Raw genomic sequence first — 13,828 nt, 5'->3', positions numbered from 1 at the left:
CACAAAAAGAAGAAGAAATCCATGTCTAGAAAGCTCTGGCCTATTGCAGAAAGCGAACTCACAGCTCACCTCTAATCACCAAAGAGAAGAAAAGAAAAGAAAAGGAAAGGGAAAATGAGAATGAAATGGTCACATTCAGCAGCGTCATTGTCTTAGGGGATTTGTAAAACTCTTAGACTTGACCAAGGAATGAACTCGTAGATCATCACTGTCATACGACGGATCATGAAGAGACAACATTGTAAAGGAAAACAATCAGAATCCCCCCCCCCCCCCCCGACTTTTTTGCATTAGTCCTTGCAGAAATTGCAGAACGAGCAGAACGAGCAGAACGCCAAGCGCCATCATGAACATTAAGCAGGCATTGGCGTTGTCACGCATGCATGCATCTAGGAACGGACAGCATATGTAGAGATGTGAAGGGTGTATGTCAGCACATCACTGATCAGGACTGAAGAAAAAGAAAAGAAAACACACAAGACAAAACACAAAGAAAGGAAGGAGAAGAAGGAGACACAGAAGCAGACAAGGAGATCGGCAAGAAATCATGCAAATCAAGCATCAGAATGTGTCCTCTCATCAGGATCCACACGGAGCTCAACAACAGGCAAATCCTCATCCGAACCGTCATCCAACAAAGGTGGGACATCCTCGAAAGACCCCTCGTGGTCGGAGACTTGTTGCGAAGTTCCCAGGACATCAAGTCTTTCCTCGGCATCTGAATTCTCGTTGACAGCCACGTTGCTGTCATTGTCTCCAAAAAGGTCCTGGTCATCTTCAGGAGAAGCTGGGCGGACAGAAGTGAGGGGACCCAGGGCAAGGGAATTTCCACCGGCGCGATCGAAGGACCAGGAAGGTGCGGAGAACACGTCATCCAGGGGATTGTGGGACTCGTCGTTCTCGTCGTTCTCATCCTCACTCGACTTCGTCTCCGGAGTCGCGACTCCCGAACCACCACCGCCCACTGGGCGAACTGCTGCGGCTCCGGCTGATCCGCTCGACGATCCATTGCGGGATGAGCCGCCGAGGCGCTTGCCTTCCCCCGACGGAGACCCGGATCGCGAGTTCTCAGCGGTAACGTCCTTCTCGCCATTCTTGAACTTGGTGACGATGCTTTGGAGGACGGGGCCGCCAAGGGGTTTGTCCGAGCGGCGGCGGTAGAAGAGCAGGTATGCTTGAGGCGACTGCATACGTCCCAAGTCGCGGAAGATCGAGGCCGAGGAATCTAAAGTGAGAGTTTAGTGAATCATATCAAACGTGAGACCCAGCGGGAGATTAGCGTACCGTTGAAACTACACCAGTCATCGGTGATGAAATTCTTGGCGTAGGCAGTGTAGTGGCCACCAGACATGCCGCCTGAGTGGTTGTCTACGCCAATCAAGTCATACACTAATGACTTGTCGCCCGTCGGTCCAGTCACCCAAGAGGAGAGATCCAGGTTCTCCACCGGGAAATCAACCTTGGTACTGAGCTTGGCCCGGGAGTACCGAGACTGGGTCATAAACCGCTTCAGGTGAATGACCAAGATGTCCGGGGTGGACCAAAGCTCGAACTTCTTGCGCGCTTGGCGGTGTTCCTTGCAGCGCGGGCAGTACCAGGCGTCATCCTGGGAGAGGGTCTCTTCGCGGCTGAACTCGTCGAGACACTGATCCAGCGAGACACCCTGCGTGGCTCGGGCATCGCGCTGAGCGCGGCGATCAATCATTCCCTGATCTTGGGTGAAGGGAATCTGATCGCAGGTGGCGGCACCTCGCAGGTTGTCGTCAGGTCCAGCCTTGCCAAACAAAGCATCCTTGGCATCATCGTTCCAGTCCAGGATGATGGCTTCGGACTGCTTGAGCAGCGGCTTCGACGAGATGAAGCGGGGAGACTCTGGGTCGGAGTCGTCGGACGCACTGGAGCTCCCGTTGCTGTCGTCGTCAGATCCACGGGCGACCTTCTTCTTCGATGCCTGAATTGAATTAGCAAACGATCAGTTTCGATGAGAGAGACGTGGACGAGTCAAGTCATACCTTCTTCGAAGATGAGAGTCGATTGAGGATCTTCTCCGCGGACCCGTTGATCTGACGCCCCTTGGGGATCCGCTCGACGGTGGTCAGGACCTTGACATCGAACAAGCCAAGCAATCCTGGAGGAAGGATACCTGAAAGAGGGTGGGCCGGCACGTCATTGCTCCCATCCATCCCTTGAGGTGAGGCAGCGCTTGGTGTTTGGGATGCATTTTGCATCGAGATGTTGACAATGCCATCCTCGCCTTCCACCGAGCCGGTCTGAATGGGAGAATCTGCGGACCGAGCGTCCTCCTCATTCATCACAACGGTATCCGAATCCTCGACGGCCTTCTCGGTAGTTTCAGACGAGGCCCCCTTCTTCATCTGGAACTCAGCCTCACCCATGATATCCCGGGTGGTCATGGTCGCAACGTGTCGCATGATCTTGCGATAGATGACGGACAGATCCTTTGTCTCACTGCGGCTGAAGGAGAGGATCGTGGGCTGGGCGAAGGTTTCAAACCGGGCGTGACCCTTGGAGTGTTTGGCCTTGGTTCTGCTGAAGACCGGGATAAGGATTCGATCATCCTTGGGGGAATCCAGCTGGATGAAAGTCATGACATCTTTGGGTGAGAGGTGCAGATCCTCGTATGGAACCTTCACGCGCGACCAGACTTCCCAAAAGTGGCCGTTGTCGACCTCTGCAGCAACCAGCTCCTCGGGCTGGAGGTTGAACTTATTGGCCATGGCATCCCTCCAAGTGCCGACTGTGCCTGTCTTGTCCACTTCGGCGGTGAACATCCGTGGGGGCTCGTCCAAGCCTTGGAAGACCACGTTCCGGTACTCCAGCTTGTTCTGCGGGATGGGCAAGGTCAAGCTGCTGAATGGATCGAAGATGATGCTAACCTTATCGCAGCTGGGGCAGACCAAGGTCGATTTGTACATGCCGGCAAAGAGATCGGTGACAACGGAGTCATTGCGGGCCTTGTAGATGTCCCAAGAGCGGACGGCGAAGTCTTCCAGAGCCTTGCGATCAGTGACCATCTCGTCTGTCGAGTCGGGCTTTTCAATATATGGCTTCTTGAGAATACGGTTTAGATCCTCCGACAACCCATCCAGAAGGAACATCAAGAACTCCTGGCTGTCCTGCTGCTCCCACCCTGCCATGGTCGGGTTGTTGCGGCCGATTTGGTTGCGGAACTTGGAGGGATTGAAGGATGCCGGGGGTGGATCGCGGTAGATTCCTTGAATCAGACCAGCATAGGCCTTGGCTAGCTGTCCCGAATATCCAAGGGGATTGGACGGATTGAGGTCCTTCTTGTGGCGGTTGGCCAGGAAGTAGTAGGTCAATTCCTCCACTGCCCGAACACACTGGGTGGCTGCGTTTTGATAGCATGTATTGCCCAGGTTGGAAAGACCAGTGACTCCCAATCTGTGGCCATGGGGTTTCTTGCCAAAAGGGAACTCGTCCTGGTCAGGACTGGTACGCCCACTATTCGCCTGGCTTTTGGTCGTTTCAGCGCCAGCCAAGGTAGCCTCTTTCTTGGGCTTTGTGATAGGAATGCCCAGGCGCTTCAATTTCTCTGCGGAGACGGACGAGACCCACTCTCCACTCTTCGTGCCAACCTGCTCTTCGAGGACGAACACGTCGGATCCCATCAAGCCGGCCATGCTCAAGGTCATCTTTCCATTGTAATTGTTGTTGGCGGTCTGATCCTTGAAGGTCTCCAGTAGTTCTCTCTGGGTTCCATCGTTGAGCTCCAAGAAGGTGTTCAGATCCACCAACAAGTTGCGACTGGAGGCGGAGATGAGTGCGGAGGGAGGTGAAGGGGAGACGGTGCGGGAGACGGCGGGGGTGGTGGAGGTTGATGGGTTCAGGCTGGGCAATTGGCCGATGATTTTCCAGACGCGACCTTGGTCGACATCTCGATCCCCGCGAGCTCCTTGGCTCTCTTCAACCAGGCCTGGATGCCGCTCTGGCGTCCGGCTAGCATCCTGACAGGCGGCTGGGATTTTTCCTTGAGCGACTGCGGTGTGGTGCCCGCTGCGGGGTTGCCAAGCTTGAAAATGGTGAAGATGGGCGGGTTGAGCTCATACATGACATTCTCCGAATCATTCATGCTGGCGTCGTGGGCGAACCGAACAATGGTGGGGGACTGGGGGGCAAGTCCGTATTCCTTCATGATCAGCTCCCAGGCTTCCTGTGGAACGATCTCGTAATCCACACCGAGGGTCGCATTCGGACGGAGCGGCACGTAGACATCTCCACTCTCGTACTTGAAGTTGCTGTTGACAGGATCGGTGTCGAGCACGATGTCGCGATTGTCGACCGGGCCCAATTCGCTCGACATGGCCTCTTTGTCGGCCTTGTCGGCATAAGAAGTGCTTTTGGCGTAGAGCGTCTTGACCCATCGAGACGAGACGACGAATCCCTTTTGGCCATCCTTCAGAGGTTCATTGGCTAACGCAATCACCTTGCTGATTTGGTCGTCAATGGTATCGGCCGCCATGACATTGAGGGTGGTGCTGACACGACCCTCCGGATCGGAGTCGGTGATTTCAGAGGCCGGACGTTTCTCGCCGGGCGAAGGGGAGCGGCCGTCACCGTTAATTGGCGCAGGGCCATCGTGCTGGTCCAGGGCATGTCGGAGAGTTCGCTGGCAGAGACAGACCGGCAGTCGCGGTCGCGGGGGTGGTGTGAGCGAGCAGGACCGGGCTGGGATCGGGTCCCGGGACGAGGGACTGGAGGTGAGCAGGCACGTAGCGAGGAGGAGAGGAGGAGGAGCTTTTGTGCCGGGAGCTTGCGACCGAGGAGGAAGAACTTCTTCTTCTTGGGGGCAACGAAGGCACTTGTGGAGGGTCGGAGCGGCCGTGACGTCGTGCCTCTCCTGGGCTACTGCGGCCTGGCTCGGGGGAAACTTTGCGACGCTTTGTGGGAGACGTCGTGAAAGTGAGCTGCGCACGTCAAGTGGCAGCTCGGGGACAACCGGGGGAAAAAGGAATGAAAGAAAAGAAAAGAGTTGTGGGAGAAGGACAAGGAAGTTGCCGTTTTCCCCACAGACTTCTTTTTCTTCTACTTCTTTCTTTCGAAGTAGCGACGCGAAGAAGGTCTGAAGAAAGGCTCCTGGCAACGAATTAAAAATTGTACGGGCAGAAAATCGGAGCCGCTCAATTCGAGAATTTTTGGGAGGGTTCTCCGCTCGGTGAGGATGGAGAAACCTGATTGGGAGAGAAGGCCAGGTGGACCACCCGAAAGGTCAATCAAGAGGAAGGGCAAGTGATGGGAGCAGACCAGCTGCAAAGAAAATAAACAATCCAGATGGATGTGAAAGATGTAAGTTGAACTGAAAAAGTGATCGATGTGACTATGGTTGAGGGGAGCAGACAAGTCGGGGGAAATCAAGGAGTATTTATACCCGGGTCGACGAGGCCAAGGGCAAACAACACGGTTTAGCCTCTCGCATAGGCATCTACTTCACGATGGAATATCGGATCAGGAGCCAGAAGACAGAATGATAGACAGTAAAGAGATGCCTAGAGCTTAAAGAACCAGTATTTCCGAGCAAACATCTTGTCTGCAACCAAAGGACCTGAAACAGTCCACGAAATTCGTGTTCCAAGGTATCTCCAACAACCGTCAACCCTCATTGCTTGCCCCTTGGAAGCACCACGCGTTATTTCGTGAAAGAGTAATGAGAGTGTACGCCTGCTGCCTACTCGTTTGGTAAATTCCCAGCCCAATAACCCACCAGATTGTTTGCTAGAGGTGAACTGTTGGTTTTGGAAAGTTTGCTTGATTTTCAAGGATGACTCTTGCTAGAAACCAAACCATAGACTGACCAGTTGGCGAATCTGAAGCAACGAGACTCCATAACCGGTCCTAATGACCAAGAATAGCTGGTTCAAGCTAGATTCGCTAACAAAATAAGTAGCAAAGAAAGACGTAGAAAACTCACCCACCGCTATCGGCCGCTGGAATGTCGTCTGTCCTGCATGGCCGAAAACACTCATCGCAAAAGATCCTTATACACGAGGGAAAGCGGTTGAGTCTCTCTTGCAGTGCTCCTCTGCGCTGCTGACAATCTTGGACGATCGAATCTGAAGGGGAAGCAGGAAGCCACCCTTGACCATGATGCTCGTGGATTGCCCAGTCAAGGAGTTTACTGAAGAACGGCAAGTGTCCTCGTAGTTTTGGAAAACGACAGCCCTCCCCGACTTATCTGTAGGCTTTCCAAGACAAAGAAGAGACCCAGACCACTCCATGCTTGAAGAAGATGGATCTGGCGTTGTGATCCATAAAAGAGAAGAGTTCTGAGTCTGGGCCTCTCGATCCCATAGATACTGGGTCGCGATGACTGTTGCATCTGGCGTCATGACTGTATCTGGAGTATCTGGTGACATATTGTATTTTCCGATTGAGCTATTCATTTGGACAAGATAAACATCGGCGCCAGAGAGTGCATCGGCATAAGATCCCCATTGTGACACAACCGGAGAGCCAGGTGGACGCACAATTGTAGGCAACTCGGGGTCTGTGATAAGGCTAAGGTCATGCATATATCCGGCAGGATACGGACAGGTAGGGCTTGGATCGTCGAAAGTATGGGAGATGGTTCCGATCTAGAGATTCATTAGCTTCCGTCCTAACAAGTGTCAATATATATGCCAACCACTTACTCGTTGCTTCTCCCTTGTCAACCACACTTCCTTTCCAATTGGTGAGTTGGTCTTGGGCCCCCAAGGAAACCCAATTGAAGGAGCCTTAGATGGAAACGGCCAACCAAAAAACCGTCGAAGGGCACCATTTGCGTGCCAAATCCATTCGCCAAAGAATTTCACCACTGCGGATGGTTGTGGATTTCTCACAAAACCATGAGTTACTGTTGTGATCACGGCTTTTCCATCAGGCATTTGTAGTTTGAGGCCAAGACAACCAGATCCCGCCAGGCTACTGGGAGCATCAGACACTTCCATTCCCGATGCAACAGTGTCTGCGCTGACTCTGACTTCGGGGGCCTCGTATAAAACTCTCAGTCCTCCGACTTCTCGGATCCATTCATTCTCGTATTGGGATTCAATGTCCAGATACGAGTGGAAGAGCATGATTAGAAATCCAGCCACATGAACACGTGCTCCTATCGCCCTCGGGAACAGCTCGCGAAGGCAATCGAGCTGCTCCGAAGATAGGACCTTTCTTGGATTGATGCCATGTCTGAACAGATATTCCTCTTTCCATGGAGATCTCGGGGATAAAATACCGTTCACATGGCAAAGGTCAAGCCTGTCCGCAGGATAAGGATGAATTGCTCGGCCAGCGGCGACAATAGCTGTGCAAGGCTTCTTGACGAGCCACACTTCCGGGCCAAATCTGGGATCGGATACCCAGACCTCGTCGCAGCCCGCCAACTCTGGATGGTAAGTTCGCAATAATCTCTCGTTGTACGGAGTGGTTTCCGATGTATGAGTCGCACGGATTCTTGCCGTTTCTGGGCTTCCCCATTCTTGTGAATTTGTCTCTGTTCCTACCATCAGTGAATCTGTCCTGGGAATACTCAAGGCAGTCGGAGGGAGGAGCAACTCTTGACAAGCCTGATTGAGAACAGATTGTATTCAAACTCGGTGTCACGATCAGCATCTGTGACAGGCAAGCGATTGAATGGACCGTCACTCGTCAATCTGAGGCGCTTGGCGTCCATTTCGGGATGTCCGTGGCTTTTTCTTTTCCAGAAGAAAGGATACGACCGGGAAGCTGTGCTAGCCTGGCACTTTTACTTGAAGTCAAGAATCTCAGAAACAATCAGAATCGGACGCAAAAATAATTCATAAAGGCTGGATGAGCTGAATTTTGAGGGAGAATCTTTCATGGCGTGACAATGAAAATTGTCATCCATTTTACATTTCTGACTGAGGAAGGTGCTCCCGTGGTACGATTGGTTGGGCGGACCACGGTCGTGGATGTCAAGTCTGATGGGTGCCAAGCTGGAATGCTACCTACCTACTTCTTTGAGCTCATCGAGTTGGCGTCCGCAGCCCGACACCAAATTCGACGCCTGCAGATCTCTCGTCTCCATTATTATGCATATGTAGTACGTTCAACCTTTTCACCCCATTCTAAAGGCAGGAGGAATCCAACAAACAACTTCGATGAATCACCGAGTGAATTGTATCAGACTTAGAGGAGATGTATGTATAGATCTTGACAAAGAAATACGAAGTCGGCCGTACCTGCACTGGATAGCTAGAGGTTCCGGCCATCGGGTGAGGAAGAATATACCGAGATCACGTAGACCTGACGCTCACTTTCCGTCCGCGTTTCGTTCCGCGCGCATATCATATGTCACCACGTTTGAGTCATGGTAGAGCGAGATTTTTCAATGAAGGGGCCTCATGGGTTAGGGACAAATTCAATTTTAAAGGAAGATGGAATGTGATCGGCCTCATTTCCAGGAGGGGTGGCTGCACCCTCATCCTTCTGCCACGAGAGCGGTACGTAAATAATTTTCACATTCATAATGTTGGCGATGATGGTCATGCTGACGGGATCTTAAGAAGGGTTCAAGATCAAGGCGCGCTAGCTGGGTGTTCAACTAGGTTGTTTGGAGCCCCACAGAACTCTGATGGAAACATCCCGGACTGGGTATAGGCAATGACACCTGATGTTGACGGCAAATCACTGTATCCACACCGTACAGTACTACATAGTCTGAATGCTCAATAAGATAGTGATTTTGGGAGACGCATTGGAAGGTCTTGGTCTTATCATAGCCTTCGTTCAACTTTTGCCACAACCTTGATTCCTAGTGACATGTGCAACTTGGGCAAGTGGGCGTGGTTTCAATGGCGCGGTCAGGCTTGGCTATCGTGCCTAGCTTTTGGAGTGAAACTACATATTCCAAAGTGGCTTTGAATACTGAACGTGAGAAGGCTTAGTTTTAGACAAGAAAATGGATGAAAGTCCGAAAGGGTGGAGGACGGCGAACAAGCCTTCCATTTTCAGGCCAACGTGGGTCTTTTCCGTCAGAGCCTGAATAGGGCAAAGTCAGCATTATGTGGTAGAGGAAATCACATCTATCCTGCACTGTGATTCCGCGACGACGCATAGTGACTGGCTCGAGAAAGTTATCGTCTTGATGTATGAGAATCAAAATGAATGGGAGAGTATTTCCAAGACGAGAACTGCGTGAGCCTTCTGCGGTGACTGTGTGCTGCGGAATAAACTGTCCGTGCTACGTCCCGATACATTCGACGCCTCGGTTTGAAACCATATTTGGTGCATCCTGGGCCTGAACAGAAGGTCACTCGAAAGTTCCCGTGCTTATTAAGACAATAACATGATGACCCAAAGGGGAAAAAGAGCGACAGCCCTGGGACTTAGCTTGGAACATGACACGAACAGTCTAAGAATACATTCGAGTTGACTGAAGCTATGAACCGCTGACATCTGGCCAGCTGGAGGTCACATTCTTAGCTAGAAGACGTTGTCCCATGTCCAGATAACTTTCCTGAACTAAGTGAAAATCCACGTGTGGCTGAGCTCCAGGTAGACCAAATAAGCTCAAAGCCCCACATTCCGTCGAAGATGGTTCTTTTTCGGGTCCCGGAGGATGTAATCCACATCTGCCCGGTATTCGGTGCCATTGTTAATATCTCGGTTTCCGCGGGTGACAGCTTGATCCAAGTCGCCACGGAATGCACGGACAGTTCGTGCGCAATAACCACAGAGAAAAAGACCACATCCCGTGTAGACTGGATCCACAACTCTGGGATCGTGCACTCCCTCTACTCGAGGAACTAGAATGCTTTCGCAGGACCAAGACGCAGGCTCCTGACAGAGGCTGCACCAGGCGTGCTTTGACTCTGGAAATGGGGCGCCAAAATACCCCGAATGTGGGTCCTGCAAAGCGGCGCGAGCTCGAACGAGATCCTCATATGCAGCAGACAAGTTGGCTTGCCACATCATCGGTTCGATTCGGTTGTGACAGCATTGCATGATGCGGACTCGAGCGTAGGCGCAATACCAGCACATACGGCTTGGTTCTTTCCCCTCCGCCAGATGTCCATCTTCGAGCTCCACCAGTCGGCCGTTCTCAAAATCAAGCACTTGGGGCTTCCGCTCACCGAGACCGACGATGCCATAGGCAAAATTACTGCACCAATGGCACGAGAGGCGGCTGTTCTTGTCTAGTACAGTAAGTGGGTGGGGGTAGAACGTGCGAAGCCGATAGATTGTGCCATATGGGTTGGAATTCCACGAGTCAAATGTCGGAATATTCGGGGACGACAGTGCCGGGGTGATCTGATTCCCTTCATCGCCAGGGGACGCAATCACAGTCTTAGCGGCAGTTCCATGACTTTCTTCAGTGTCATCCTCAGAGGTGTACCAACTTGAAGGATCCGCTGCGGAATGCACAATAGGGGTCTTGCCTTTTGCCCGGCTTTGGACATCGCGAACGGGAGTCTCCTGGAATTCATCCTCGCCGTGTTGATCACTCGTGGAAGGGCCCTCGGTCTCGCCAGGGTGAATCTTAGGAGGTGGGTACCTGGATGGACCAGCAAAGCAGCTGAAACCATGTTGCTGGCACTCCCAGCAGGGCTGACTGTGATCATAGTCGCCAGAGGCATAGGAACAGCCAGTACGTCGACGTTGCTTGCAGGGCTCGCACACTCTCTTCCACTTTGGCGATGGAACCAAGATGCAGTCACATTCGTCGTCTCGGCAATTGTTGCATGGATATTTGAAGGGGTCATCGGCAATTGTGCAGTCCAGTCCTATTTCTTGACATGCAAGACATGAGCCAGGATGATAGGACTGCACGGACTTTTCTTTCTTGTTGGCTTTCCGGCCAAGTGTCGTAGTCGTGGAGACTTGGCTGTTCTTGCGAGGACGCAAGTGGTAGGCTTGGTTTGGATCTCTCTCGGTTTCAGGCTGCCAAAAGGTCTCAAAATCTTTAGGACTCGGTTCGTCCGAGCTTTCGAACAGGGAGCTTGATGCCTCATCCATGTTGTCATCTGCATCTTCAAATGACGTGAGAGAAGGGCTTTGTCCTCTTGCGCGCTTTTTCGGGCGACCACGAGAGCGACTGGCATTATCTGAGCGTATGGGACGCTTGGAACGACGGTTTTGCAGAGGGCTGTAATCACTGTCATTCTTGTCGTTTTCAATCCAAGATGTGAGATTCACCGAAATGCTTCGTGTTCTCAGGGAGTAGCTGTCTTCAGATCGAGATGTTATGTTGCTCTGGCTGGGAAATAGCCTTCTGGCCTTCTCAAGTCTTTCCGTTGAGTACGCCATGATCAGAAAATCGGGACAAGCTGATCAAATAGATGAAGGAAGATGGTAGATGGAGATTGGTGAGGAGTGAGATTTGACGTGAATGAGAGAGTGAGAAACACTGTTTGATGCCACGAGCGAAGTAGAGCTGAGAACACGCGATTTGCTGTTGACGAGAGTGTCAATATCAGCAAACACGAGCTTGTATGGGCACGTGCTTGCATCTTCAAATGCTGCCATTTACATTTACATGTGAGACGCAAACAACCGTCGAAGGTGTACGAGCCCTTATGTTTTCAATTCTTTAGACCCGACTTTGAGACGAATTTTTGGGAAGTAAGCCGGACATGACTTTGATGTAGGTATGATTTAAGAAATGAGCATCTCGTGTTGAGAAATAACACAGCCATGTTAAATGAATCAAGATCTTCCAGGATGTGAGTATCGATGAGACCTCTATGAACGAGACAAGAAATCGGTGCCAGATGACACGACGCATGAAAAGGGAGACGAGATAACGAAGACACATGACGAATACCACCTGACAGATCCTTGAGTACCAACATTGAGACAGCTTTTATTCACCAGGAAAGCCAGTATGGACCATCATCATAACGGATGGATACAGGTGACTGAAGATCGAGCTTTTCAGTGATCTTCCCCGGGAATCGCCTAGGTAGTGAAGCTGGAAGATTCCTGTGATCAGGTATGATTTGTACGGACTTTCGTTCCCCATATGTAATTGCCCTATTATTGTCGCCCCAGACGACCATGGAGTGTTACTGAGAAGCGCAGGGGAAATCAGGACCGCACAGCCTCAAAATAGTCTATTCATTTTGAAGGGAGTAAAGTAAAATCCTTTGGCCCAGAGATATATCCAAATGCAAGAGTCCCAACAACGTCAAGGCTCTTCGGATAAGTCTGTCTCTCTGAAAAGGAAGCTTTACCACACCACTCTGTGGAATTTGATTGTACCTATTTCCTTTCAAAGATAGGATGACTGGGGGTCTCTCAGCGAACAGTATGCTTCAAATTTAATTGGATAGCAGAGTAAACATACAATCCTGACGCTTTCAACTGTCCACATGACGGTTTCCAGTACGCTCCGTCTGGAGACAACACCTTCGCGGAGGAGTTCTAACTCGATAGCTTATCACATCAATTTAAACCTGGATGACTTGACTTTACCCAAAAAGATTTTAGTGTATGAGTAAGCAGTCTGAACAGGTAAGTAAGACAGTAGAGGAGGAAGCAGAGCTCGAGTGGCCGGACACCCTACCGATTCCCCTTAAATCCATCAATGATGACGGTGGTCGGTCCAAACGTTCCAGTCGTGCCTTGTAAGCAGATAAGATTTTTATGTCTTGAAACATGATATACGCTAGCGGTCTCTGGTACCTCCTACCAGTAGTATCAATATCTTTCATTTGCGAGTGTATTCAAACTTGCCTGGCAGGACGTTTTGAACTCGGGCACCGGTAACACACATACTCGTGACAGACTGTCATTCAGAGGTCAAAAATGTCACACCTCTCTGAGGTTAGAGCCTGGAGCACTGGAGCGAATCTTCATTTCATGGCCAGTCGTCTGATATTGATCAAAATACCGTCATTCTCGAAACGGCCACATTTTCACTACGTTATTTGTGATGATTCTAGGCACAGGCTTGTGTTCATAATCTAAAGGTACAACACGCATGTCAGGTACAAATAGTATACACACAAGCAGAGAAACGTTATATGGTGCTTGCTCATCCATCAAAAAGAGATAGCCCAGGTCTTCAAAGACTGGTGCCTAGGCACGGAAATGATCATCGATGATTCCTAAATGCTCGATGGAAGTTTTGTTGAGATGCCGCAACTTACAGAACGTGTTTGCCTACTCTGTACATCAACAAGTCCAGCTGTGCTGAGCGCCATTTTGAGAGTATGGCCTGCAGTTAAGCAGGAGACCCGGGCTAACAGAGAAGCGATGGAAGCTCATGGACTGACGGCCCGTCCCATCGGGCGAGGATCGCACCCACTCGAAACGTCAGCTTGCACTATCCAGAAATTCACCCCTGCCATGAAACAGGGGAAAAATCGGGTCCCGGGAATATACGGGCACAAGATTTCTCCGCCTGAGCAATGTGGGTGACTGTACGCTATCCTCAATAGCATCGTGCGGCATGATACGTCTGGCATGACGTCAAGTTATCTCCGAGCTCGCACGCACGACGATCATCTCGGAAGCTCTTTGGACGGCGGTGAGGAAGCGGCTCGCAACACCAGCCCTCAGACCTTATCGATAGCTCTAATCCACGTGACATTATCGTCCTGTGGCTCCGATCATCTTAACTGAATGACCAGGCTTCACGAGCATCCATTTAACTCAGGGGTGAGCTGGTCTCCCGCTGTTTCGGTACCCGATTTGAAGCCTCATGGGTCTTCAAAGTCTGAACGCAAGTATCGAAGCAAGATCTCTCCGACACTGGTAATCAAAACCCACTTGGACAAGACACTGAGCTGGGCCCTTCTGGCGGCGGAGGAGCTCAGCGTCCTCGGATAGCGAATCAATCCGCGTTCCT

General features: G+C 51.2%; 2 protein-coding genes across 2 annotated transcripts; both read right to left on the bottom strand.

The window, feature by feature from the left end:
- Window positions 1-554: 554 nt before the first annotated feature.
- POX_d06098 (uncharacterized protein) lies at window positions 555-7,520 on the bottom strand (the record flags this gene model as incomplete). Its single annotated transcript, XM_050114923.1, has 7 exons — window positions 555-1,225; window positions 1,285-1,951; window positions 2,013-4,035; window positions 4,089-5,115; window positions 5,832-5,871; window positions 6,021-6,611; window positions 6,669-7,520. The coding sequence occupies 7 exons, from the start codon at window positions 7,518-7,520 to the stop codon at window positions 555-557; spliced, it is 5,871 nt and encodes a 1,956-aa protein (XP_049969874.1).
- Window positions 7,521-9,546: 2,026 nt separating this feature from the next.
- Window positions 9,547-11,283, bottom strand: POX_d06097 (uncharacterized protein; the record flags this gene model as incomplete). Its single annotated transcript, XM_050114922.1, has 1 exon — window positions 9,547-11,283. One exon carries the CDS (start codon window positions 11,281-11,283, stop codon window positions 9,547-9,549), a length of 1,737 nt encoding a protein of 578 aa, XP_049969873.1.
- Window positions 11,284-13,828: the final 2,545 nt, after the last annotated feature.

This window comes from Penicillium oxalicum, chromosome IV (assembly GCF_001723175.1).
Source record: "Penicillium oxalicum strain HP7-1 chromosome IV, whole genome shotgun sequence".
NCBI lineage: Eukaryota > Fungi > Ascomycota > Eurotiomycetes > Eurotiales > Aspergillaceae > Penicillium > Penicillium oxalicum.
Note: the sequence above shows the minus strand (reverse complement) of the source record. Positions and strands in the feature narration are given on the sequence as shown.